The sequence below is a fragment of the Hemicordylus capensis genome, chromosome 1 (assembly GCF_027244095.1).
Source record: "Hemicordylus capensis ecotype Gifberg chromosome 1, rHemCap1.1.pri, whole genome shotgun sequence".
Taxonomy (NCBI): Eukaryota; Metazoa; Chordata; class Lepidosauria; order Squamata; family Cordylidae; genus Hemicordylus; species Hemicordylus capensis.
In genome coordinates this window covers 139,765,687-139,789,892 of record NC_069657.1, presented here as the reverse complement: position 1 = coordinate 139,789,892, position 24,206 = coordinate 139,765,687, and the positions used below count along the sequence as shown (strand labels likewise).

The 24,206-nt window shown below is 44.6% G+C and overlaps 1 protein-coding gene across 7 annotated transcripts in view; it reads left to right on the top strand.

The window, feature by feature from the left end:
* Positions 1-24,206, top strand: part of MYRF (myelin regulatory factor) — a 167,581-nt gene that overhangs the window by 83,835 nt on the left and 59,540 nt on the right. For all 7 annotated transcript variants that reach the window (XM_053283499.1, XM_053283502.1, XM_053283500.1 and 4 more), the window contains exons 5-7: positions 6,337-6,688; positions 12,116-12,288; positions 12,916-13,039. In XM_053283499.1, the coding sequence (XP_053139474.1) occupies positions 6,337-6,688; positions 12,116-12,288; positions 12,916-13,039 (649 nt within the window). The remainder of the gene's footprint in view (positions 1-6,336; positions 6,689-12,115; positions 12,289-12,915; positions 13,040-24,206) is intronic.

Sequence of the window (24,206 nt, the reverse complement as noted above, 5' to 3'; positions counted from 1 at the left end):
TAGTGAAGGCGGCAGGAACGAGGGCAAAGAGAGAAGTGTGTAGGGAAGGCTTAAATCTCATATACTTTGCATTGATCCAGCTGTGCAATTTGCCTACTTGCCTGGGCAAGTAGTAATTGCTAACACAATCAAACTGTAACTGCATCCTCCCTCTCCCACAGCATTGTCTTGACTTTTTAAAGGTGGAACTGGACTATCTTTAATAGCCTTTTACTGCTCTTTCTAGCCAAAGAAACACAATGCAGTACAGGTGGACCTAATTATCAGTGAGGGTTCCATTCCCACATATTACTGTGGATAACGAAACCACAGATAATGAGTCATTGAGTTTGTGGGAACGCGGGAGTTAGGTTACCAGAGTAAAAACAACAACACCAAAACCCCACAAAAATGGGCCAAATAAAGTGACCTACCATGCTCTGCAGGTCTCTTGGTGTCCAGCAATGTCCCCCAAATACCCCAAATGCTTCCCCAAATCACTGATCCCCCCCCAAAAAATATATATTTTCCTGAACTGAGCCACAAAATGACTTCCATTGACAAAATGGTGGCTGGAAATGACCTCCGCAGTAACTTCCGGTCCTCTAGGAACTGTGGATAAGTGGTTTTTAATTCCTTCGCATCTATAGATAATGAAACCAGATGTCAATTAGACACCCGTGAATATGCAAAACTGTGGATATAAAATCCACTTATTAGTCTTATTACACTACAAAGATTCCTAGTGCATCTCTTCATGAGGGAAAAGGAGGCTAAAGGCATGCATTTATGTGGAAGTGCAGGGGAGAGGGAGAGAGAAAAAGTGACTTTTTTTCAAATGAGAGAGAAAGGAGAGCTGGTCTTGTGGTAGCAAGCATGACTTGTCCCATTAGCTAAGCAGGGTCTTCCCTGGATGCATATGAATGGGAGACTAGAAGTGTGAGCACTGTAAGATATTCCCCTCAGGGGATGGAGCCGCTCTGGGAAGAGCAGAAGGTTTCAAGTTCCCTCCCTGGCTTCTCCAAGATAGGGCTGAGACTGAGAGAGATTCCTGCCTGCAACCTTGGAGAAGCTGCTACCAGTGTGTGTAAACAATACTGAGCTAGATAGACCAATGGTCTGACTCAGTGAGGCTCATCTCGTGACCAGTGAGAAGAGCCTCTAGGGGGTTTGCGAGGAGAGCGGGCTAAGCCCGCTCTCCTTGCAGACGAGCAGACAGTCTGCTCTGAACGGCCGCAGCAGCTGCCCACACAACTGCCGGCTCCACAACAGAGCCGGCGGGGGCTGGGAGGATCGGGGGCCACACAGCCCCTGGAAGCTCCAGTATGCCCTGTGCAAGCACGCAGGGCATAATGGAGAGACCCCCGAGCCGGGAGGCTGCTTTTAAGCCTCCCGGCTGGGGGTCTACTTGTGAGGAGCCGCGCCGTGGCTACTCACGATTTTGAAAACCGGGTTTGCAAAGTACTTGCTCCGCAAACCCGGTTTAAGGGGAGGAGAAGTTAGGCGGGTTAACCGCCTGGAAGCCACCGGGCTCGCCTGTGAGCCCAGTGGCTCACATGGTCAGGCGAAATCGGGCTAGGCTCTCCTAGCCTGATTTCGCCTGATCGTCAGAATAGCCTCAGTATATGGCAGCTTCCTATGTTCCATAAGAGCTCCTGTGCAAATCATGGAACATCTCTGCTCTCCTGTTCCCTTCTACCTAGTATTCTGTGGGTGCTTCCTGATGTTGCTAAGAGCAATGGTAGCAGTAATACAGCCCCTGAAACAGAAAGTTCCTTATTAAAGACACTCCACCAAAGAGAAGGGAGGGGTTGAGCTGCTATTGCTGTTTTTTAGAAGCATCAGTAGGCTCCTGTGTGGCTAATCCTGCTGTTTCATGTGGAGTAGAAGTGACTGGAACTGGAATTACCCCCTTTCCTCTGCCTGAATATGTGGTTTTTGGGTGATTGGCTCTCTGAATCTTGGCCTGTCACCAAACATGGCACTGCAACATCTGGAAGCAGCTGATGTCTAAAAGCAGCTTTGTCTGATTTTGCATGTTGAGAGCATCTCTTACTATATGTGTTGTAGGTTTCCTATATGTGTTGTAGGTTTTTACTATATGTGTTGTAGACCAGTTTAGTTCTAGTTTTGGTTGAGATTTCTACGTGCTTGAAAGTAAAGTTAACGAAAGAGCTACCCCCAGCACTCTGAGAGAGCAAAGCCTTTTCTCTCTCTCCCTCTCCCTCTCCCTCTCCCTCTCCCTCTCTCTCTCTCTCTCTCTAAAAATCAGATTCCAAAGTTAAGTAAACTTTAGTTTTGTTGTACCAAGGAGGGATGTGAACTTGGGTCAAGGGCTTTTGTGAATGCCCTACAGTCTGTTCCCAGATACATAAAATCTTGGCACATGCGTAGACTTGCATGTCTCATGCTATCTCTTCTGCATAGGGATAAAAAACTAGGAAGGAGGGGTTGCTGGGGTCTTTCTTTTAAACCCCACCCTCCATGGGATCTATATATGGTTGAAACGGAAGGCAAATCCTTCAAGGCACTGAAATGTCTCCTGCACAAGAAGGCTTTGAAATGAAACACTGAGCAGGTTCTACGTAGCTCATTTTGCAAACATGTTTATACTTCAAACATATATAAGGGCAATGGGGTTGGCTACAGATAACTCTCCATTCCCACCGAATACAACTGAGTGCTGCTGTGCTTTTTCACCAACATATTCTGCATTCCCAGTAATAGTTATTAAGAAGATTCAGACAAATCTGAAAATTGGGGTGCATACAGACCTACCTACCTACCTACCTACGGGAGTGGGTGCATGTTTCACTTTGCTCCTCTACACACATACTAACTGGACAGGGAGGCACTTTTGAAGTAGTGATTCTCTTACATTTAGCAGGGGGAGAGCAACTGTCCCTATTCAGCCTCAGCACGTCATCCCCACAGTGGCTGCTGCTGTATCTCTTTTGTGTTTTGTCACAAAAAAACTTTTGTGTTTTAGATTGTGAGTCCTTTTGGGAGAGGGAACCATCCTCTATTTTCTTTCACTGTATAAACTAATTTGAAAACTTGTTGAGATAAAGGTTTTTATTTTTGTTGATATAAATATATTTATTATAATAATTAAGAATTAAGAATACTTTGCTTTGAAGCCCCTGTGGATTTAGGGATGTAGAATCCCCCCTCCCCCCAAAATGCAGGCTCCCAGCTTGTGTATCTTGTTAAACATTTGTTTGGTGCCTTTTAAAAAACAACAGCAATCTACTATTTAAAATTGAATCATTGCTCTGGGGTAGGGTGGGGCAGGAAGTGGCATTGTAATTGGCAAAAGGTTATATATGTGACCAGAAGGGGCAGATCCACAACAGACTCGCCACTCAAACAATATACATCTCTGCACAGCCTTGATGAAAACCTGGTTGGCTGCTGGTCAGGTTGGATAGCAACACTGATCTCTCCAAAACGTGTTCTTTCACAATCAATTTTTGGTTGTGACTTGTATGTCTGTATTGTCCCATTTTTGATGCTGAAAAATGATAGATAAAGAAGTTTGCCCTTGTGTGACTTAGGGAGGAAACGTTCTACAGGCCCATGTAGCATGTATGTATAACATGGTGAAATTCCTTGACATTCGCAAGGAGAAAAGGTGCCATATTTGCCTGCAGGGGGCTAGCTGTCTGCTGATAAAGCAAAGCCTGTCTTCTCCCTGCTAGCAGAGGAAAAGAAAAGAACTTGCTTCAAAGATGATCCTTCGACTAGGGCTAGTTTAAAGGAGTTGAGAGCAGTCTGCTTTACAGACTTATGCCTGCTGAGACCTTGAGGAGTTTTGCCAGCTAGATATGTGGAGAATGGGATGCCTTTGACCCAGCTTGCCCTAATACAGAGCTGTTGCATCAGAGGAGCTTGAAGCAGGGGCAAGCAGCAGAATATATAAAGGAAAAGCACGTGAAGGAGCTCAGCTTGCAAAATGGCAAATACTGGCCATCCCAACAGGATTCCTGGCTCTGTTATGAGCCTGGAATGGAAGGAGACACGCTTCATGTATCACATTTATTTGCTTCCCTATATAGTAATAACTTCACAAAAACACTATAAACAATTTTTTTAAAAATCTGCAGAATGAGAAATTTGAAATAAGCAGAACTGAATAAAGGAAAGGAAGTAGGAATACAGCTTGGGCTGGGGAAAATGGACAGGGAAGTGGAGAGGGAATGGATTATGATAGCACTGGGAAATAAAGTGGGATCAGAATGGTGACTCTGACGCACAACTAGAGGAGGAATGGGGCAGGCTGGTAGCCAGAAACTTGGGGCTGAGGCTATGATAGTACTGGGAGGTCCATCTCAAAACACAAACCTGCAAAAACTGAAAATCTAAAGAGAGAATACTCAAAGCCTTTAATTATGATGTATTTTTAAACCAACTTTTCCAGAAAAAAGAAGTGAGCAAACATCACCCTCTACAAATGAGATATTCTATACAATCAGGCAGATTAGAAATAAATTGTTAAGATCTCATATGTTTTCAAAACCCAGACTTTCTGAGCCTAGAAACCGATTGTTAGCCAGTGCAGATGATAGAGGTCGGGTTCAGACATACAGGATAACCGCACTTAGTTGTGGCCGGGGTTACAATTCATAACTCCAATTCACGGTGCAGATGCTCAACAAACTGCAGCTGCAGTTCCAGGAGAGGGGAGCCCTTCCCTGCCATTTGGCCTCCCAGTCCGATCCCAGCCAGCTCTGCAGCCAGACTGTGGGCAAAGCGTCACCGCATCAGGCATTGACTCGACTACTATTGGCCACGATCTCCAGGGGGCATGCTGAGCATGATCATGCATTTTTGGAGTACTCTGCCCGCCTGCCCTTGGCAGGAAAGGGGCTTTTTGAGCCCTTTAAATGCCCTACAATGCTAGCGCTGCTTCTCCCAGCCATGGCACCGCCCCACCCCCACCCCCAAGTAGACACCCACACCCAAAGCACCACACACTCGAATTCTGGGAGGGGATTGGGAGCCTGAGGGGTGTGGAATCTTGCTTTCAGTGTGGGAGGGGAGGGGGAAACCCACATTTGCTATAAGAGGATATGCAGATGGGGGAGGGCAGAGGGTGCTGGGGGGACTTTCTCACCATGACCAGGGAAGCTGTCATGAGGGGAGACCCCCGCAGAGCAGTCCAGCCAGACCCATCACAAACCTGCTGCAAGCCCAGTGGGCTCACACTCTCATGAGATGGCCAGTTTACTGGGGATAAGGCTGCCTTTGATGTGCCTGTCATGGGTGATCCCCACCGGCAGATTGCCAGCTCACAAGTTGAGTCACCCACTTAACCCTCAGTGAACTACCAGTGAAACACCAATGAACCCTGCTACCATGCCCCCCCCCCAACTTTCTCTATGAAAACATAGAAAAGAATCTCCACTACCTCCCTCTCCCCAAATCCCTCTGGAGCTTTGCACGTGCCCCAGAGGACATCCCCACACCCCATGTTCCCGGCCACGTGCATGGCAATGAGGTGGGCTAATGGGACCGCACATTTACACAAATTTACACAACCTCACCCAGTAGTGTAATGCAGATGGTGGATAGCATTGGTAGTCCAAAAACTGTGGATTGAACAGTAATCTTGTACTGGAACCAACCAGTCAGGAAGGACCAGAGCTCCTGGAACACTATGCCTCCATGCCTGATTCCAGTCAGGTGATCCACGAGGACACCATGGTTGATGATACTGCACACTGCTAGGAGATGCAGAAGAATCAGCAGGGTTGATCAGGCACCTCCCCATTCACTTCCCAACATAGATCATCCACCAGGTTGATCGAGGCAATTTCAGTCCCATGTCCGAAGCCATAATGGAATGGATTAGTGAATCAGTTTCATCTGAGAGTATCTGGATGAACTGATCAATTTCATTCTCACTCACCAAATTTCTTAGTCTGTTCTGAACTGAATTACCTTAAATGAATTAATAAATTTCAATACAATTTTTAAAAAAATGCCAAGTGCCCAAGAGTTCGCTAATCATTCCAGCTCATTGGCCAGAGCACTAGCCAGCAGAAGTGGGTTTACTTCTTGCTTAGCAATGTAGAATGTTGTCTGCGTTGTTTTTTTTACCATATATCTCTGTAAGATAAAAAGTTAGAGACTTTATTTTTTTATTCTGAATAAAACCTGAAAAGTTGAAAAGGGCCTGGAATATCACTGATGGGTCTCATCCAGGTTTCTAGCTCTGTGCTATCTCTGCTTAGAACACAGATAGTGTAGCTATCCAAAACTTGGGGAATAGGAGGAATATATGGTAATAGTTTTGTGTAAAATTATTTGGCTAATGATGTGATCCAGATTAATTCACTGTTTCTGTCTTTTTAGATCCACACCTCCTTCGAACCATGACTCCTGAGAATATGTGTCATATGACTCCCCCTTCCCGGCTGGAGCACCCCCCTCCTCCACCTCCGCCCCCACCACCTCCACCATCCCACCTCCAGGGGCCACCACCTCCACCATCTCACCTCCAAGGGCCGCCGCCACCACCTCCGCCACCTCACCCACACCAGCAGCAACACAACCATCACTATCCTAGCATTCAGCGGGATATGTATATGAAGGCTGAACCTTTGATGCCACAGTTCACAATTGGACAGGGCATGTCACCTGGGGATCTCCACCATGCCCAGCAGTCACAGATGCTTCACCAACTACTACAGCAGCATGGAGGAGAGTAAGTCCTTGGGACAAGGCCAAGAAATACCTTTTTGAATCCCAGAGCTCATTGTGGTTGCTTGGCTCCTATTTGTGCTGTGAGAACAAAGCAGAATCTTGAGTAATGGTGAATCTTTGTTTTGTGTAACTACAGTACAGAGGGTGTGATTGTGCTTCATCAAGAAGGTGAAGGATGATCATGCTTATTAAGAAGGTGGGCTGGGGGTTATGGTGAGGTCTTATGGGAATGCTGTTGATTTAGCTCTGATGGCTTCCCCCAAAGAATCATGGGACTTGCCGTTTGTTGAGGAAGCTGAGAATTATATTAGTGAGCTCTTGTTACCCTCACAGAGTTGCTTACCTTTTGCTTCTGAAGGAGGAAATTACTGTTGCACTGGTTCAAGTCTGTAGTGCCAATAGGCCCAAAGACTTCAGCCCAAGTGCTATTTCATTTTTTGTCAGTGTCCTTCAGCTCTCAAGGAATGGCCCCCAATATTGTCACCTGTGATCCCTACTGATGTTTACTTTGAATATCAGGTGTATAATCAAGTGGCCCTTAGGCCACTATCACCCCGGATATAGTCTCCTCACCCTCACTCTACTCTGGCTAGGTAGTAAGCTGCCTTACATTTCTTGGGATCTGTCAGAAATATGCAGGATTTATTGATTCCATGGAGTCAAGATACTGGGAGTAGCTAGTTCACTGCAAGTTTAACACCATTGAAACCACATAGGAGGACTTGACATCCAACTTGTAAAACCAGCAACTAAGGAAGGTAAAGCAATATTGCAGCAATTGAGATAAAGAGATTACAGAGGAGCAGTCTTAGTTGCTGAATAAGGATATATTTTTACCAATACTGTATACAAAGACTCAGAGTAAGGAAAAAAACCCCACCCAACTGTATCAGTTACATTGATGCCCACTTATCTTCCCTCTTCTTGTGGACTGTCCTTGCCCCCCAGAATTCCTTCTCCTGTGATGTCCTATGAGATTCTTTTTATTCTCTGCCAGAGTCAAAACATTTGACCATAACCTATTCTCCCACTTACAAAGCAGAATGTTTTTCCTTTGCTAGGATAATTGGAGCAGAGATAAAAGGCCACCTAGTCCAATCCCACTTTTCACACATCTCTTCTCTCACACACACAACCCATCAAAATCAAATCAATCCGATCATGTAATCTAGACACAAGTATACCACAGCTGAGAGTGATGTATATCACAGTGCTGGAACAAATAGCTCTAAAAATGGCTTGGATGCTGTTGTGGTCATCAGATTTCATTGCCAGTGGGGGTGGGAGGTTCTTCATGCTCATCAAGCTTCAAAAACCTACTGTTTATATATATTCAAGATCAAACTTGAATAAAGATCAGAGCCAGCATGGTTTAGTGGTTAGAGTGCTGGACTAGGACCGGGGAGACCCGAGTTCAAATCCCCATTCAGCCATGAAACTAGCTGGGTGACTCTGGGCCAGTCACTTCTCTCTCAGCCTAACCTACTTCACAGGGTTGTTGTGAAAGATAAACTCAAGTATGTACTATACCGCTCTGGGCTCCTTGGAGGAAGAGCAGGATATAAATGTAACAACAACAACAAGCCTTCATAAACAACTATCAAAACAGTTCAATCACATTTTGCAAGGAGGTGATATTGAACAATGGCTAACAACTGGGAAAACTCGTCTCATAATGAAAGACCCAGCAAAAGGTGCAGTTCCAAGTAATTATAGACCGATAACCTGCCTGCCAACCATGTTCAAATTATTAACTGGAATAATTGCAGATGAAGTCATGCAACACTTATTAACTAACAATCAGCTTCCAGCTGAACAGAAAGGAAATTGCCCGAACACCAGAGGCACAAAAGATCAGCTGATGATGATCATTTTGATGACAAAATGATTTTAGAAAATTGCAAGAGAAGAAAAACAAATCTAAGTGTTGCATGGATTGACTACAAGAAAGCCTTCGATTCATTGCCTCACACATGGATACTAAAATGTTTAGAAACAACTGGTGTCAGCAAAAACATTCAGATATTTATTTAAAAAGCAATGAGTATGTGGAGTACACAGTTAACAATCAATGGTGAGACACTTGGACAGGTTAGCATTAGAAGAGGTATTTTCCAAGGGACTCACTATCCCCTCTGTTGTTTGTAATCGCCATGACCCCACTTTCACAAATACTCAACAAAACAGGCCTCGGATACCAAACATCTAAAACATCAAGTCAAATCAACCATCTGCTGTACATGGACGATCTGAAGTTGTATGGAAAGTCCCAGCCAGAAATTGAATCACTGCTAAACACTGTCCGTATATTCAGTAGCGATATAGCAATGGAGTTAGGACTAGACAAGTGTGCTGCATTAATAATGAACAGAGGAAAAATAACAAAAACAGAAGGAATAGAACTGCCCAATGGAAGCAAGATCAAGAACCTGGAAGAGAAAGAACCTTACAAATACTTGGGCATTCTCCAGGCTGATAACATCGCACACACTGAAGTTAAAAGAAAAGTTGGAAGTGAATACATCAGGAGAGTCAGAAAAATCCTCAAGTCCAAACTCAATGGCGGGAACACCATACAAGCCATAAACACCTGGGCTATACCTGTTATCAGATACACTGTAGGAATAATAGACTGGACCCAGGCAGAGCTAGAGACGTTAGATCATAAGACCAGGAAAATCATGACCATCAATCGTGCTGTGCACCCCCGCAGTGATGTAGATAGGCTCTACCTCCCTCGCAGCTCAGGTGGAAGAGGAATGCTGCAAGTCCATCAAACAGTAGAGGAGAAGAAAAGAGGCCTTGAAGAATATATCAAGGTCAGTGAAGAAGATGCACTTAAAATGGTTAATAATGAGAAACTATTCAACACCAATGAAACAAAGCAGGCCTACTAGAAAGAACAAGTCAAGAACTGAGCAGAAAAATGGAAAAATAAGCCACTGCATGGTCAATATTTGCACAATATAAGTGGAAAATCAGACATCACCAAGACCTGGTAATGGCTTAAGAATGGCAACTTGAAGAAAGAAACAGAGGGTTTAATACTGGCTGCACAAGAACAGGCACTAGAACAAATGCAATAAGAGCAAAAGTAGAAGAATCAACAACAAACAGCAAGTGCTGCCTTTGTAAAGAAGCAGATGAAACAGTGGACCACCTAATCAGTTGTTGTAAAAAGATAGCACAGACTGACTACAAACAAAGGCATGACAAGGTAGCAGGGATAATACACTGGAACATCTGCAAAAAATACAAGCTACTTGTAGCCGAAAATTGGTGGGACCATAAAATTGAAAAAGTTGTTGAAAATGAAGATGTAAAAATATTATGGGACTTCTGAGTACAAACAGACAAACATCTGCCACACAATACACCAGATATAACTGTAGTTGAGAAGAAAGAAAAACAAGTTAAAATAATTGACATAGCAATACCAGGGGGGAAAGAAATAGAAAAATAGAAGAAAAAGAAATAGAAAAAAACCACAATACACAAAGATCTACAAATTGAAATTGAAAGGCTGTGGCAGAAAACGACCAAAATAATCCCAGTGGTAATTGGCGCCCTGGGTGCAGTTCCAAAAGACCTTGAAGAGCACCTCAACACCATAGGGGCCACAGAAATCACCATCAGCCAATTACAAAAAGCAACTTTACTGGGAACAGCCTATATTCTGCGATGATATCTGTAATAACAGCAACAACACTGATCATAAAATTCAGCCATCCCAGGTCCTTGGGAAGGACTCGATGTCTGGATAAAACAAACCAGTCAATAACACCTGTCTGACTGTGTAAACAAGAAATAATAAACTGCAAAGGAAAAAAGTTTAATATAGGAGATTTTATAAGCAGTGTTGTCATCTCAGGTCCAGTAGGAGAACACACACACACATACCTACCTTCCTTTTTTTTTTCTTAATTAAAGAAAAAGGATTTGATGCCTAGTTTGATGCCTATGTGATTGTTTATAACATTAATTACTCAAGGTCAAACTAGATGTTTCATGCAAATTCATGTTCCAGAAAGCCCCAGCTGTTCCCCTTTCCCCCTCTTTCAGAAAACCAACTTTGCGAGGGAATAACATGAAGATGTGGCGGAGAGAGCTACTTTACCCATTCTGCACCCAATAGCAGATATCCTGCTAATGACGCACAGGTGCAACAGGAGAAGCACTGGTGTAACACCAGTGCCTTCTGAAGAGCTCCAGATAAATGCTGCACTGATGCTAGCATGAGTTTGGGGATTTCAATTTCCTCCTCTTTCTCCGGAAGTCCTCTACCTCATCCAAAACTATGTCCTTGAGGGCTGTGTGGTCTTCAGGGACATATTTTGGGGAGGCACAGAGAACTTCGTAGGGAAGGAGTTGTTGAAATTTGCCCCCACAGCTGAACCAGCTGTGTTGCTGAGTTAGTTGAACTTTTCAGAAGCACTGATGCTTCTCCTGTTGCACCAGTGGTTCATTAGTCAGGATATCAGCCACCAGAATCCAAATGTGTTCCTGTGGGGAGAAATTTGGATGGGGAGAGATGTTTTTCTGCCCCACATCAGAAGCTGCTTTTTCTGAAAAAGGGCTGTGTTATAAATTATATGTGAGAGCTGGCATGAATGCTCCTCAATACAAAATAATCTCTGGCACATAAAAAAACTAGCATGTCAAAGTGTTCTTCTAACTCAGTAATCTTCTGCCTTTTCAGACCCACTCTTGGCACATACATTTATTATGGGACCCATTTCTTAAATTTGTTGCCATAATTGTGTAACGTGGTAGTGTCATACACTAATAGTATGGTGGCTCAAACCTACTATTTGCATTAGCATTTATATACCACCCTATATAAAATCTCAGGACAGAGCATCAGGACAGAGCACAATCTAAATAAACAGCAGCTAAAACCCAAAAATCATATAAAACAGATTTAAATTACTGTAAATAACATTTTTAAAGTTGTGGACCGATATTCTAGCTTAGCCTTTTCTCTGCCATATTCCTTCCCTACATGCATGGATTTATTTATTAATTATTTTTTTATTTTTGGTATGAAACTTTCAATCATGTCAGCTCTCATCTGCACTGCCATGCCGTACCTAGATACAGTTATGCTACCTCAGTTGCTGAAGAGAGAACAGACCTGCCAATGGTCACCTTGTGTCCTGGGTAATGGGTGGGATGTGAATGGGGTGAGAGTGAGAATGTCTGTGCTAGATGGGAATGAACATCTCAGCTGTGTGCCAACTTGAGCCAACAACAACTTGTGAATGGCTTCTTAGATATCCACAGAGCTATGCGAGAGCCCTGTTGATGTCATGCTCACGTGTCCACTGGAATCCTTTGACTCCTCTTGCTCATCATCATAGAGGATATCTCTTGCCGGTCTCTTTCCCCCTCCTCAGTGTCTGTCTGCTTTTGTTGTTGGTTCTCACAGCCTTCCAGTGCACCCTGCCAAAAAGAGGAAACACTCAGAGTCACCCCCAAATACTCTCAATGCCCAGATGCTCAACGGAATGATAAAGCAGGAGCCAGGTACAGGGTCTGTGCCACTGAATCCTGAAAGAGTCCAAACACCTCCCTGGCATCAGCAGGGGGCACTCTCACCAGGTATGTGGTCCGTCCCCGCTCCCTCATAGTATTATCAGTATCCAGCTATTGCTCATGCTACAGAATACGAAGAGCTTTCCAGGATGCGTGTATGGGAGGGAAATTCCCGGATGGACTTAGCAGACTTGCAGTGTCTCTCTGGGGAGAACCTCCCCCGTAATATCAGACAGACTATGGGGAAAGAGTTCCCATCAACTGAAAAGAGCAGAGTATTTCATTTCATGTAATATCTATGACTTGCTTTCCCAAAGGAAACAGAGAGTGGCTAACAATAAGGGCAAAAACCATCAGTACAGCCATACTGCATAACAATAAATGAAGGCAATTCAGTATATAGCAATCCATTTCAAAACTACAGTAACATGGTATAAAAGTACAATATCCACATTTAACTCACAAAATCTCAATAGTTAAACTAACATTAACATTAAAATGATAATTAAAAAAGGAGAAATGTTCCCTCCTCTGTGGTTAGAAAGCAGTGAAAGTAAGAATTGTGGAATGTGTTCCATGGTCAGTGAGCTATGTGAAGGTGAGATAAGAATAAATATCTCCATCACAACCGCAAGGGAGAGTTTGCATCAGGTTGCAGGCATGTGTAAATACACCATTTTCCTATTGCTACAGGCCTGATTCAGGACAATGACAGCTTGAATGGGTCTTACCTGGATCCCAACTATCAGTCTATAAAATGGCAGCCACATCAGCAGAACAAGTGGGCAACTCTGTACGATGCTAACTACAAAGAGCTGTGAGTAGAAATCATATCCATATGACTATAGTTGAACTTCGTTTTTGTCTCATCTGAGACAAAGGTGCTTTTCCAGTTTTCCTTTTCTATTAGGTCTGTGCAAAACTACCTACTGTATATTTGATTTGAAGGTGACCCTGATTTGATTTGGCCCTCCTGGGCTGTGAATTGATGGGCACTCGGAGCAGGGCCTCTGAAAAAGATTTTAAGGTCTGAGTCGGGATATATAGTGCAAGGAGCTCTCTCAGGTAACCCAGTCCTAAGATATTTAGGGCTTTAAAAGTTAAAACCATCTCCTTGAATTGGGCTCAGAAATGGACTGGGAGCCAGTGCAGCTGACAAAGCACAATATGATCAAAGCACCCAGTCCCAGTTAATAATCTTACAGCCCTATTTTGTACCAGCTGCAGTTTCCAGACTGTTATCAAAGGCAGCCTCATGTACAATGCATTACAGTGATCTAAACAAGAAATTACCAGTGCATCTATAAATGTGGCCAAGCTATCTCTGTCTAGGTAAGGTTGCAGTTGGCATATCAGCCAAAGCTGATAAAAGGTGCTTTGAGCCACAGAGACTACTTGAGCCTCTAGCGACAATGCTGGATCGATAAGCACCCCCAGACTGCAAACCTGGTCCTTCGGGGGGAATGCAACCTCATCTAGAACAGGCTGAACATCAGTCACTCGGGCAGAGGAACCACCAACCAGCAGTACTTGTTCACCCTCATCCAGTCCATTACTGCATCCAGTCACTGATTCAGGACAGTCACCGCCTCACCTATGCCTGACGAACAAGAGAGAGACAACTGTGTCATCTGCATATTGATAACACCTCAGGCCAAATCTCCAGATGACCTCTCCCAGCAGTTTCATGTAGATGTTAAAGAGCATAGAAGGAAGAATGGAACCCCGAGGAACCCCAAAGCACAACTGCCAAGGGGTTGAGCAGTAATCCCCCAGCACCACCCTTGGGAATGGGCCTTGAGGTAGGAGCAGAACCACCTCCAAGCAGTGCCTCCCACACCCAACTCGGCCAGCCTATCCAAAAGGATACCATGGTCAATGGGACTGAAAGCTGCTGAGAGGTCCAAGAGAATTAATAGGGTTCAGCTTCCCCATCTCTCTCTCTCTCTCTCTCTCTCTCTCTCTCTCCCTCCCCCCCACCCCACAGGTCATCCCACAGGATGACCAAAGCAGTTTCTGTTCCAAAGTCAGGCCTGAAGCCTGATTGAAAAGGATGTAGATAATCTGTTTCTCCAAGAGTATCTGGATCTGGTCAGCCACTGCACACTCAAGCACCTTGCCAGGAAGGGAATTTTGGTCACAGGCCTATAGCTGTTTATATCCTCTGAGTCCAGACTAGGTTTCTTTAGGAATGGTCAAATAATAGTTTTCTTCAACAACGCTGGGACTACTCCCTCTCTCAGTGAGGCATTTAGAACTTGCTCGACCCAGATAAAAATTCCATCCCTACTAGATTTAATAAGCCATGAAGGACAAGGCTCAAACATGCATGTGGTCAGCTGAACTCGACTGAACACCTTGTCCACGTTCTTTGGGACCAATCATTGAAACTCTTCCAGCAAAACTGGACCAGGTGGTGCTCTGGACATCTTTCCCAATGATACTGCATCAGCTGTAGAGTCTAACTCCTGGTGAATGCAAGCAACGTTAGCCTCAAAATGCTGTGCAAATGAGTCACGGTGTGCTACCAAGGGTTCTAACACATCTTGCCTGAGGCCAGATCTCAAGAGATCCCACACCACCCAGAAAAGCCCTGCTGTAGAAAAGGCAATGAATTGGAGACCACAATCTGAATGGGCTCATGTCAGCTCTTAAAAATAATAATAATAGTGAGAACTTCTGTATTAGCCCCCACCCCCGCCTTTCCTATCACCATTTGCTCATTAGTTTATTTCTGAGAATCTAGATATTTTCCTCAAATTACTGTATTTCTGTATCCCCACCCCCCGGGCATCAACCTGTTTTTTAAAGTAGCTGTTTGAAGCTCTTTTTGGCAAATCCATTGCAAGTCATCTGAAGTCTGAACTGACACAGTTGTATTCTCTAACCTGGTCTGAGGGGTTGTTTGTGATGTGTCTGGTGATGCTGGGTATACGCTATCTGGATTAAAATGCTGTCCCTTTGCTATAGAGTTCCTGGAGTGAGTCCTTGTTATAGTTTCAAGCCAGCATGAGAAGAGGCTGACAAGAAGTGCTGCTTTCTCTTTTGCTGCCTGGAAATCATAGTGGGGGGACTGGCAAAGCTGAAGGGCTGAAAGGTTATCAGTCTCACTTCTTAAAATACGTAATGTGAGCATGCACACCCCTTTTGATGGGGAGAAAGTCCCAGCTGTCTCCTTCTCCAGTGAGCAGCAGCAGCAGCAATGGCATGAGAACTCTTATGGGGAAGGGGTTGCTAGCAAAGCTTGCCCAGGGGCAGCAGCTGGGAAGGACTAGTTAAAGAGTGATATTTTCCTTCCTGGGGAGCAGGAGCTGTAGGGTGGTTTTTACAGGAAAACTGCTGGAGCTGCTGAAGTTCCTCCTCCTCCTCCACCACCACAACTACCAAGCACTCAAGGAAGGAGCAGTGGGTGAAGTTTCCTCAGAGTCATTACTCCTCCTTAAAAAGACAAAGCATTACTTTGCTTCTGTAGAGTTAGTAAAAAAAACACAAGAACTGTTTCTGTTGCTGTCTCGAAGTGCCCAGAGTAGCAAGAGTGCAGATATTGAAAGGCAAGGCATTCCAATGATAGGAGCCAAAATAAAAAGATGAAAACAAGCAATGGATGCGGGAGATTAGGCTTGGGAAGAAGTGACGTATCCACAAAAAAAGTAACTTCCAGGAGAGGAAGGTGGGTATAATGAAAGCAAAGACACAGGAGCTCAGTGAAAGAAATAAGAGCCATGATTCTGATATCAAAGATGAATTGGGAAGATGCGTGACTGACATTTTAATCGGACTAGCTTATAGTGAAATAGAAGTTAGTCCAGTAAAATATCATGATTCGTCTACTTTCCAATAGGCTTATGAGATCACCCAGCATTCCGTGTGTCTGTGTCCCCACTGCCATCAACTTCACAACGCCTGGACCAGTATGAACCAAATTGGGTACAGTTGTATGGACATAGGAAGCTGCCATATACTGAGTCAGACCATTGGTCTATCTAGCTCAGTATTGTCTTCACAGACTGGCAGCGGCTTCTCCAGGGTTGCAGGCAGGAATCTCTCTCAGCCGTATCTTGGAGAAGCCAGGGAGGGAACTTGGAACCTTCTGCTCTTCCCAGAGTGGCTCCATCCCCTGAGGGGAATATCTTACAGTGCTCACACTTCTAGTCTCCCATTCATATGCAACCAGGGCAGACTCTGCTTAGCTAAGGGGACATGTCCTGCTTGCTACCACAAGACCAGCTCTCCTCTCATAGGGACACCTCAGTGGCGTAGTTTGTGATGATGTCAACCACCTTCATTCCAGATGGCAGATGCGTAGACTTCTGAGGCGCAAATGGGCTAACTTGTGAATCGCCTAACAGATCTGAACCAAATTTGCCACATCTGTAGGGACACATAGGGATGCCCCAATGGCATAATTTGTGATGATGTCATTCACCCTGATCATCACCCTGATGATGGACGTGTGAATGTTTGAGGCACAAGTGGGCTAACTTGTCGACTGTCTAACCGATTTGAACCAAATTTGGTACAGTTGTAGTGAGTGGCACACAGGGACACCTCAATGGTTTGTAATAATGTCATCCACCTCAATCCAAAATGGCAGATGTGTGCACATTTGAGGTGCAAGAGATCTAGTTTGTGGACCTCAGTTTGAACCAAATTTAGTCCAGTTGTAGAGATACTGAAAGGAAAGTAGGCAGATGAGTTCTTACTAGAGCAACTTGTTTTATCTATCTCATTCCATAGCACTAATGTGACGACAATCTTTCTACACCCAAAAATGGATTTGGTACCAAGAATAGAAAAGAAAAGGGCAACATCCCTTTAGTAGGAGTTGCCCAACATTGTAGACTGATTTGATTTTAGCACCACACATGCATGGGGCATTTTACAGGCTGACAAAAGCAAATGGTGGGCCCTCATCTTGAGCAGCTTCAGTATAAACGTAGATGGGTGGCAGTGGCTGGTGAGAGAAAGCAGTGGCAACAGGGCAGGACAAGTGTGAGCCAGGGCAGCTGCCCATCCTTATCATCAGGCTGGCTTGGCCAAGGCAAATTTTAGATGGCATGTTCCAAGTTTTTTTCTTTAAGTGATTGCTGGAAGAGGGAGCAGTTGCTTAACTCTGTGGCTGCCGTGGAAGGTCAGAGAGAACAAAAGGTTACTGCAAAACTATGATTTGGCTAGAAGGTGAAAAATTTTCATGGGGGGGAAGGACTTGTTAGAGAAGGCAATGTGGGACACAGAGGAGGAAAAATATGTTGGGGAGATAATGGTAGGGGAAAGGCAGTAAGAAATGGCCTGTAAAAAAAGTTAGCAGGAGACAGGGATAATGGAAGCAATTGGAAGTATTAAAAACAGAGGAAAGTACAAGGTAAGGGCAGAATTTCCCACATAAATAGAACCGTAACATACAAGTAAGAGTGTGTGTGTGTGTGTGTGTGTGTGTGTGTGTGTCAGTCTAGTGGTGCAAAGGAGAATTGGACACACAGTTTACTAGGCATCAAAGAGCTTGGAGGAAGTCTAGGAGACTGGTCAAGGGGTAGCTGAGACAGACCAGAGGGAAGCCTCCACTCCAGAGCCACTTGAGGTAAGAGCAAGAGACCTAGAGAAACAAGTGAACACAGCTTACAGCAGGAGAGAGACAAATGTTCAAGAAGAAACGGCTGCAGATCCTCCCCACATTCCAGGAAGGTGATAGAGAACTGGCAAGCGGCCGGCCGGATTCTGGGAATCGTCGACTCTCAAGAAGCCTCCCCACCCCTTGGTTTTTTCTGTATGGCTTGTATCTTCTTTTTGGCCCTGCCTTTGGGGAGATAGGGAAGGGCCCTTGTTGACTGTGGTATCAAATAAAATGAGATTATTATCTGGCTTCATGAGAACGATCTGAAGAGAAAAGGCCAGTGATTTACACTAAGGTCAGCTGTGGCATCAAGGGAGGCTGCCCTTAGATGGCCCAACATCCCCACGCAGAGCACACTGGCCATGGCTGCTTTTTCAAGGGCTTGCAGAAATAAATTCATCCAGACTTCTCCAAGATATATAATGGGAGTAGAATGTTTATTGCATCAGCCAAAGGCTATATCATTAGGAGAGCCTGCAGTAACGGCTTCTTCTATGTGGTTAACCAAATCCACAGCAGCAGCTCAAATTTTTAAATTGTACAATAATACTTTGAAACTGATCTCTTCTTTTTTTTAAAAAAAACAACCCTAAATTTGGTGGCAGCCATCACAAAAATTATCCCATCATTATTAATCCTTATTGCATAATAAATAGGTAATTTGAAAGGAATTGTCATGTCAGATTATAATAGGAGCTGGTTAAAATGATATTCCCTATCGGATTTTCTAGGCTATAGGGTGGGTTATGTTGTACAAATAAATATTCTACTTTTTCTCAGTGGATTTCATAGATCATATTCATCTAGGGCTATTCACATTTTGTATAATCTAGTCTGCATTTTTTTTTTGCATGATGCTTCCACCAATTATTTCAAGACACATCTTCCACGAATGTTCAGTCCTCCTGGCCCCAAATTAGGCCATGAAAGTTATAGCTCCAAACTTCTAAATCAGACGGGTCTAAAAATTTGCATTTAAAGCCACCCTGATTCTCCCCTGCACCTGCCCTTGGGCTAAAAGCTCTCTGTAGAAAAGCTTTTAGCCCAAGGTAAGTGTACCTATTAGTTACCGAAATCCACTGAGAAAAAAGTAGTTTTAGAAGATGAAACAAAATCACTTTCTTTGCCCTCTTCTGTTTACCCGATGGCCTATTCTGTTGCAGGGAGATCATACTATCTTTTGGGTTTAAAAAACGGTTCATCCAGTAAAATTGGCTAAAAGAAATGTAAAGTCATCTCATTACAGACAAGGGGAAATCTTGTCCATAACTGTAAACAAAATCTGGCATTCCACTGACACATCAAATAAGATGAAATAATGCAGCACTCTGCTGCAGCAAGGAGTCCCGTTAACTTTCCAGAGAGAGATTAAGGCGATAGTACAGGATAAAACAAATGTGTTCAAACAGGGGTACATTGCTTTACATGCGAAAGGTCGAAGTACAATTCCATCAGCTCCAGTTACAAGGATGTTGGGTAGCAGGCATAGGAAAGACCTCGGCCTGAAACCTTGGGAGTGCTACTTCCTGTCAAGAGTAGACAATATCAGGCTAGAGTAGATGGACCAATGGTTTGACTCAGTAGAAGGCAGCTCTTACTGTCCATGTGCCTGCCTACAGTGCCTAGCCTCCTTGTTTCTTTTTTTAATGTCAGTGAGACAGGCCTCTTGGCAACTGTGGATGATCAGCAAAACAAACTTCTTAATCCAAAGCGGGTGGGGGAAATTCATAGTCAGTAAAATAAGGGAACAGCCAATACAAGACTCTGGATGGCAGCTCTCCTGGCAATAGTAATTGCCATCCTGTTTGTAGTAAGTCAGCAAACCACCACTGTCACTGAGCTTAGCTTCCTTGCTTTTCTTGTTCCATAATGTTCTTGATGACACTTAGCTCATCTCTAGTGGCTTCCACTCAGTAATGAGGCTTTTATCCTAAGCACTCATACTTGGAAGTAACTTCATTTGAGCGTGATGAGACTTGTACGTCAATCCTTACCATGTATACTTGACAGTATGCCTCATAGCCCCTCTGCCTTTAGCATTGCTTACTTTGCTTTAGCAGAGATAAGGCAGATACTGCCTGAAAGAATTTGAAAGGCTCTAATTTCGGCAGTGGAATGCATTTTAATGCCCAGAATGTTGAATCTTCAGGTTCTTGCCATAGTAACGTAAGTGAAACAGTTCCAACAATTCCGGACACAATGCTGAGTTAAAAATAAATAAATTGTGTGTATGTGGAAGGAGCCTTGACCCACTCCCTTCTGAGCAACTCCCACACTACTCTAGCAGTTTGGACCATGCAAAGCATCTTCTGTTCTCCACCACTCCTACCTTGTCCTCGCAGGCAAGGAGAGAAGTGCACTTGCTGAGTAAAGAGCTGTCCTTATGTGCGCCCCCTGGTGGTCACAGACAGCTACAATGGCTGTGTGTGGAACGTATTAGGGCAACTTTTGTGGCTGTTATCTTCCGAACTTTACTCCACAGTCAAGAGGGTTGGGAAACAGACCATGCTCAAAATAAAGCATAAGTTTCTTAGGATTAGGATGTTTGAAAAATCTCTCTTAGAGATACTTACCTTCCACCCAACCATTTTTTTAAAGGATAAATTATGGACGTTGTACAATTTTTTGCTCTTACTGGTGGAGAATGAGAGCAGAAGTGTGGACATTACTCAGCAACAGTAAGGTCATCTGTCTGACATGAAGAGAAACAGTGTGAAAGAAGGGCTTTTCAAAGACAGCTCCCCAACAACTGCCTCTACCACACTGGTAAGAGTGAGGAGTTGGCTTTAACACCTCATTTCTTCCATTATCACATATGGAACTACCCTAGCCAGAGCATCTTATAGAGTCACTTTTTAATTCCCCTTTTATTGTGACCTCTCTACAGAAGCATTTCAGAGGTTCACAAGCCTAACCTGTAGTTTACACACTCTATATAATTTTGGTTGTTCTTATAGCAGATTACTTTATTTCAGTTTTTTCTGTTGGACAGGGAAGGCAGGGGCGGAATGAAAGCAATACTCCCCATTCTAAATCCAGAGATCTGTAGGACTAAATAGAGAAACAATAGGCAAATCATGTAATTTGGGGTGAATATCCTGCACTCAATATTTACTTGTGCTCATGACCAGGATTTCTTTGGGGACAGAAGGAGGCAGGCCTCTTGGCTTTAGCTGACATGGCAGGAGACAATAGTAAAGTAAAGTAAAGATGGCTGCATTCAGACCAGAATCAGATGATATCTTAGACATGTTTAATTCTTGCTGGTGTGAGAGCCTGTATACGTTTAGAATTTATTGAGCTGTTTATCTGTCATAATGAGTAATAAAAGTTGATCCAACATATGGCACCACCTCGCCCCATCCCTTAATCTCTCAGTTTCCTGGGACCAACAGAGAACAGCCTCTGAACCAAAGTCACAATAGTGACATGTTATAAAGATGCTAGCTTATTACTCTTGACCCATCTAGAATGAAACACAAGAGGAGAACCCCAAAATGAAATATCCCTTGGAGGAGGGAATCATACTGAATTGTGTGTTCAGAGATGAACAGAATATTGATGGTTTGCTTGACCCATGGGATTTAGTGGGTGATGAGTACCTTCCAAAGCAAGATATATAACACCAGATGGACTGAGGTGAGAACATGCCTACGTAGAGATGTGCAGAATCTTGCAACATTGAAATGTTTCAACTTGAAATGGGTCATTCTGAGCTTGAAACAGAATGCCTTTTAAATAAAAAGCCTGGTTCAAGCTCGGAACAAAACAACCCTGTTTCAATTCAAAATGTTTTGATGTTTCGAGCGCCATTTTGGAGGCCTGTTTTTCCCCTGCTGATTGGTTTTCTGGCAATGGCTTCTGATTGCCTTGCAATCTCCTTGCTTCCTGGTTGGCTTGTTATCATACAAATCAAGTGTTGTCATGGGCAACTGTGCCCGCATTGGCTGGGGGGAGAGGGGAAGCCAGAGGAGGAAGTTTCAAAAATAAGGGGACTGAGAGACAGAGAAAGTCCTTAGGAGAGGCCACACTAATCCCCTTTCCCTTCCTTTAGACTTCATTGTTGCTCTTTCCCCTCCAAACCACTCCCCCCCCCATAAAGTTTGCTTTTTTATTTGAGGGGATTTAATTTTTCTAGCTTCTGTGTGTGCTGCTGCAATGGCTGCTCTTGTGGACAGGTGATGCAGGATAGCAGCTTTACAAGGGTAGGCAGATGCTCAAAGAGAGGAAGCTTGAGCTTGGCCTACCTGAACACCTGATGCCTCAAGATGTTCCAACCCCGTGGAACTCCACCTTTCTCTTGCTCCAGCGACTGCAGGAGCAAGAGCCAGCCAGCCACGGCTTGGTAAGGAGGCGTGGCTTGCAAGTGTGAGAGCTCTCCACCCAGGACTGGGCATTCATTTCCAAGGTTGTCTTGCCACTCGAGCTGTTGTTTGTTGCCACAAACAACTTTGTTGTCATGAGCAGCCAAGCTTTGCCTGCCGCTCTTCTCGAGAAGATGATGGGTGAGCTCCAGTCCATGCTGACCACTAAGACAGGAATCGCCTTGGCAGGTCAACTGAGGATTGGAGTGGTGGATCGGCTTGAGACACCTTGGGTGCATTGTCAGAGCATGTTTTGTCCTACCTATGTGACCCAAGGATGAAGGGCAAAGCTGTCACCCCTGACCAGCTGCCCAGGTGGAGGGCCCTCCTGGTTGAAGAGGTTAGGCAAGCCCAGGAGGGGAAGCTGAGGCACAACCAGGAGAAGGGTGCTGGAGCACCTACTAGTGTAATCCACCCCTAGCAGCAGCATCACCACCAGCGCTTCCTGGTCCAGCACCATGGTATGCCTGGCAGGGCCTAGCTGTTAGTTCTGCCTTGGCATTCTACCTGGTGGGTCACAGAGGACTTCCTTGGCGCCCTGCCAGGGTTATGGGAGGAGCCTATAAAGCCTTGCAGCAGTGCTGAGCAGTGTGTTGTGCAGTACCTCTAGGAGCCGGTGGCAGGCCGGGAGATGGAGCCGAGCCAGTTTTGGGCAGTGCATCATCAAGTCTGGCCGGACTTGGCATCGGTTGCCGGATGGTTCCTCTCATGCCCACCAAGCAGCTTCCAGAGCAAGAGGGTGTTCTCCTTGGCTGGGGACATGGTGACGCTCCATCGCTCATGCTTGGAGGCTGACTTGGTGGAGCAGCTGGGCTTCCCGGAGGCCAGCTTCCCCCTGCTGGGCTATCCCAAGCTGGCCATGTAGGGTGAGCGACTTATGGTCACCACCATCCACTGCAAAACCACTGTCAGTTCGCTCCACCCTGACCAACCTCAAAACCAGATGTGTCACAGTCTGCCCATTAGTGCTGCTGACACATTCTGGGGCCCAACTCCAGTCTGAGGCTATGGTGTTATCCAGACCCAGGTGAGCAGGCAGCAGTGTCGTGGGATATATGCTGGAGAGGAAGAGTTCTTCTCATGGTAAGAGTCTAGAAGCTTTGCTTCTTGTCAGACCACTGGTCCATCTAGCTCAGTACACAGCTAGACTTCTCCCAAGTTGCAGGCAGGAGACTCTGCCTCAACCCTATATCTGGGGATGGTTCCAGAAGAAACCTGGAACCTTCTGCATGCATGCAGATGCTCTTTCCAGAGTGGCTCCACCTGTTAAGGTGAATATCTTAGAGTGCTGCTCACATTTCTTCCTGTTCAGACAGGATGCCTATATTCATTATCCAAGGATATTTCCATGATCCAGTCTCTCTCTCTCTCTCTCTCTCTCTCTCTCTCTCTCTCTCTCTCTCTCTCTCTCTCTCTCTCTCTCTCTCTCACACACACACACACACACACGATCTAACCAAACATTACAAGAGACATAGAGCTGCCTCTCCTTTCATCCTCATAAGGTCTATTTGAAGCATGTTGTGATGTCATCATGCTGTGTGTTGCCTTACTGCCAACAATTAATGATGGGAAGAGAATGCGAGCTAATGACCTGCATGATGACATCATGAGAGGGTGACAAAATGGCAAATCCAGTTCAATGTTGACAAGTGTAAAGTGATGCACATTGGGACAAAAAACCCCAATCAAGTATATGCTGATGGGATCTGAGCTGTCAGTGACTGTCCAGGAGAGGGATCTTGGGGTCGTGGTGGACAGCTTGTTGAAAGTGTCGACTCAATGTGCAGCAGCAGTGAAAAAGGCCAGTTCCATGCTAGGGATCATTAAGAAGGGGATTGAAAATAAAACTGCTAACATTATAATGCCCTTATACAAAACTATGGTGCGGCCACACCTGGAGTACTTTGTACAATTCTGGTCACCACATCTAAAAAACAACATTGTAGAACTGGAAAAGGTGCAAAAGAGGGCAACCAAGATGATCAGGGGCCTCGAGCACCTTTCTT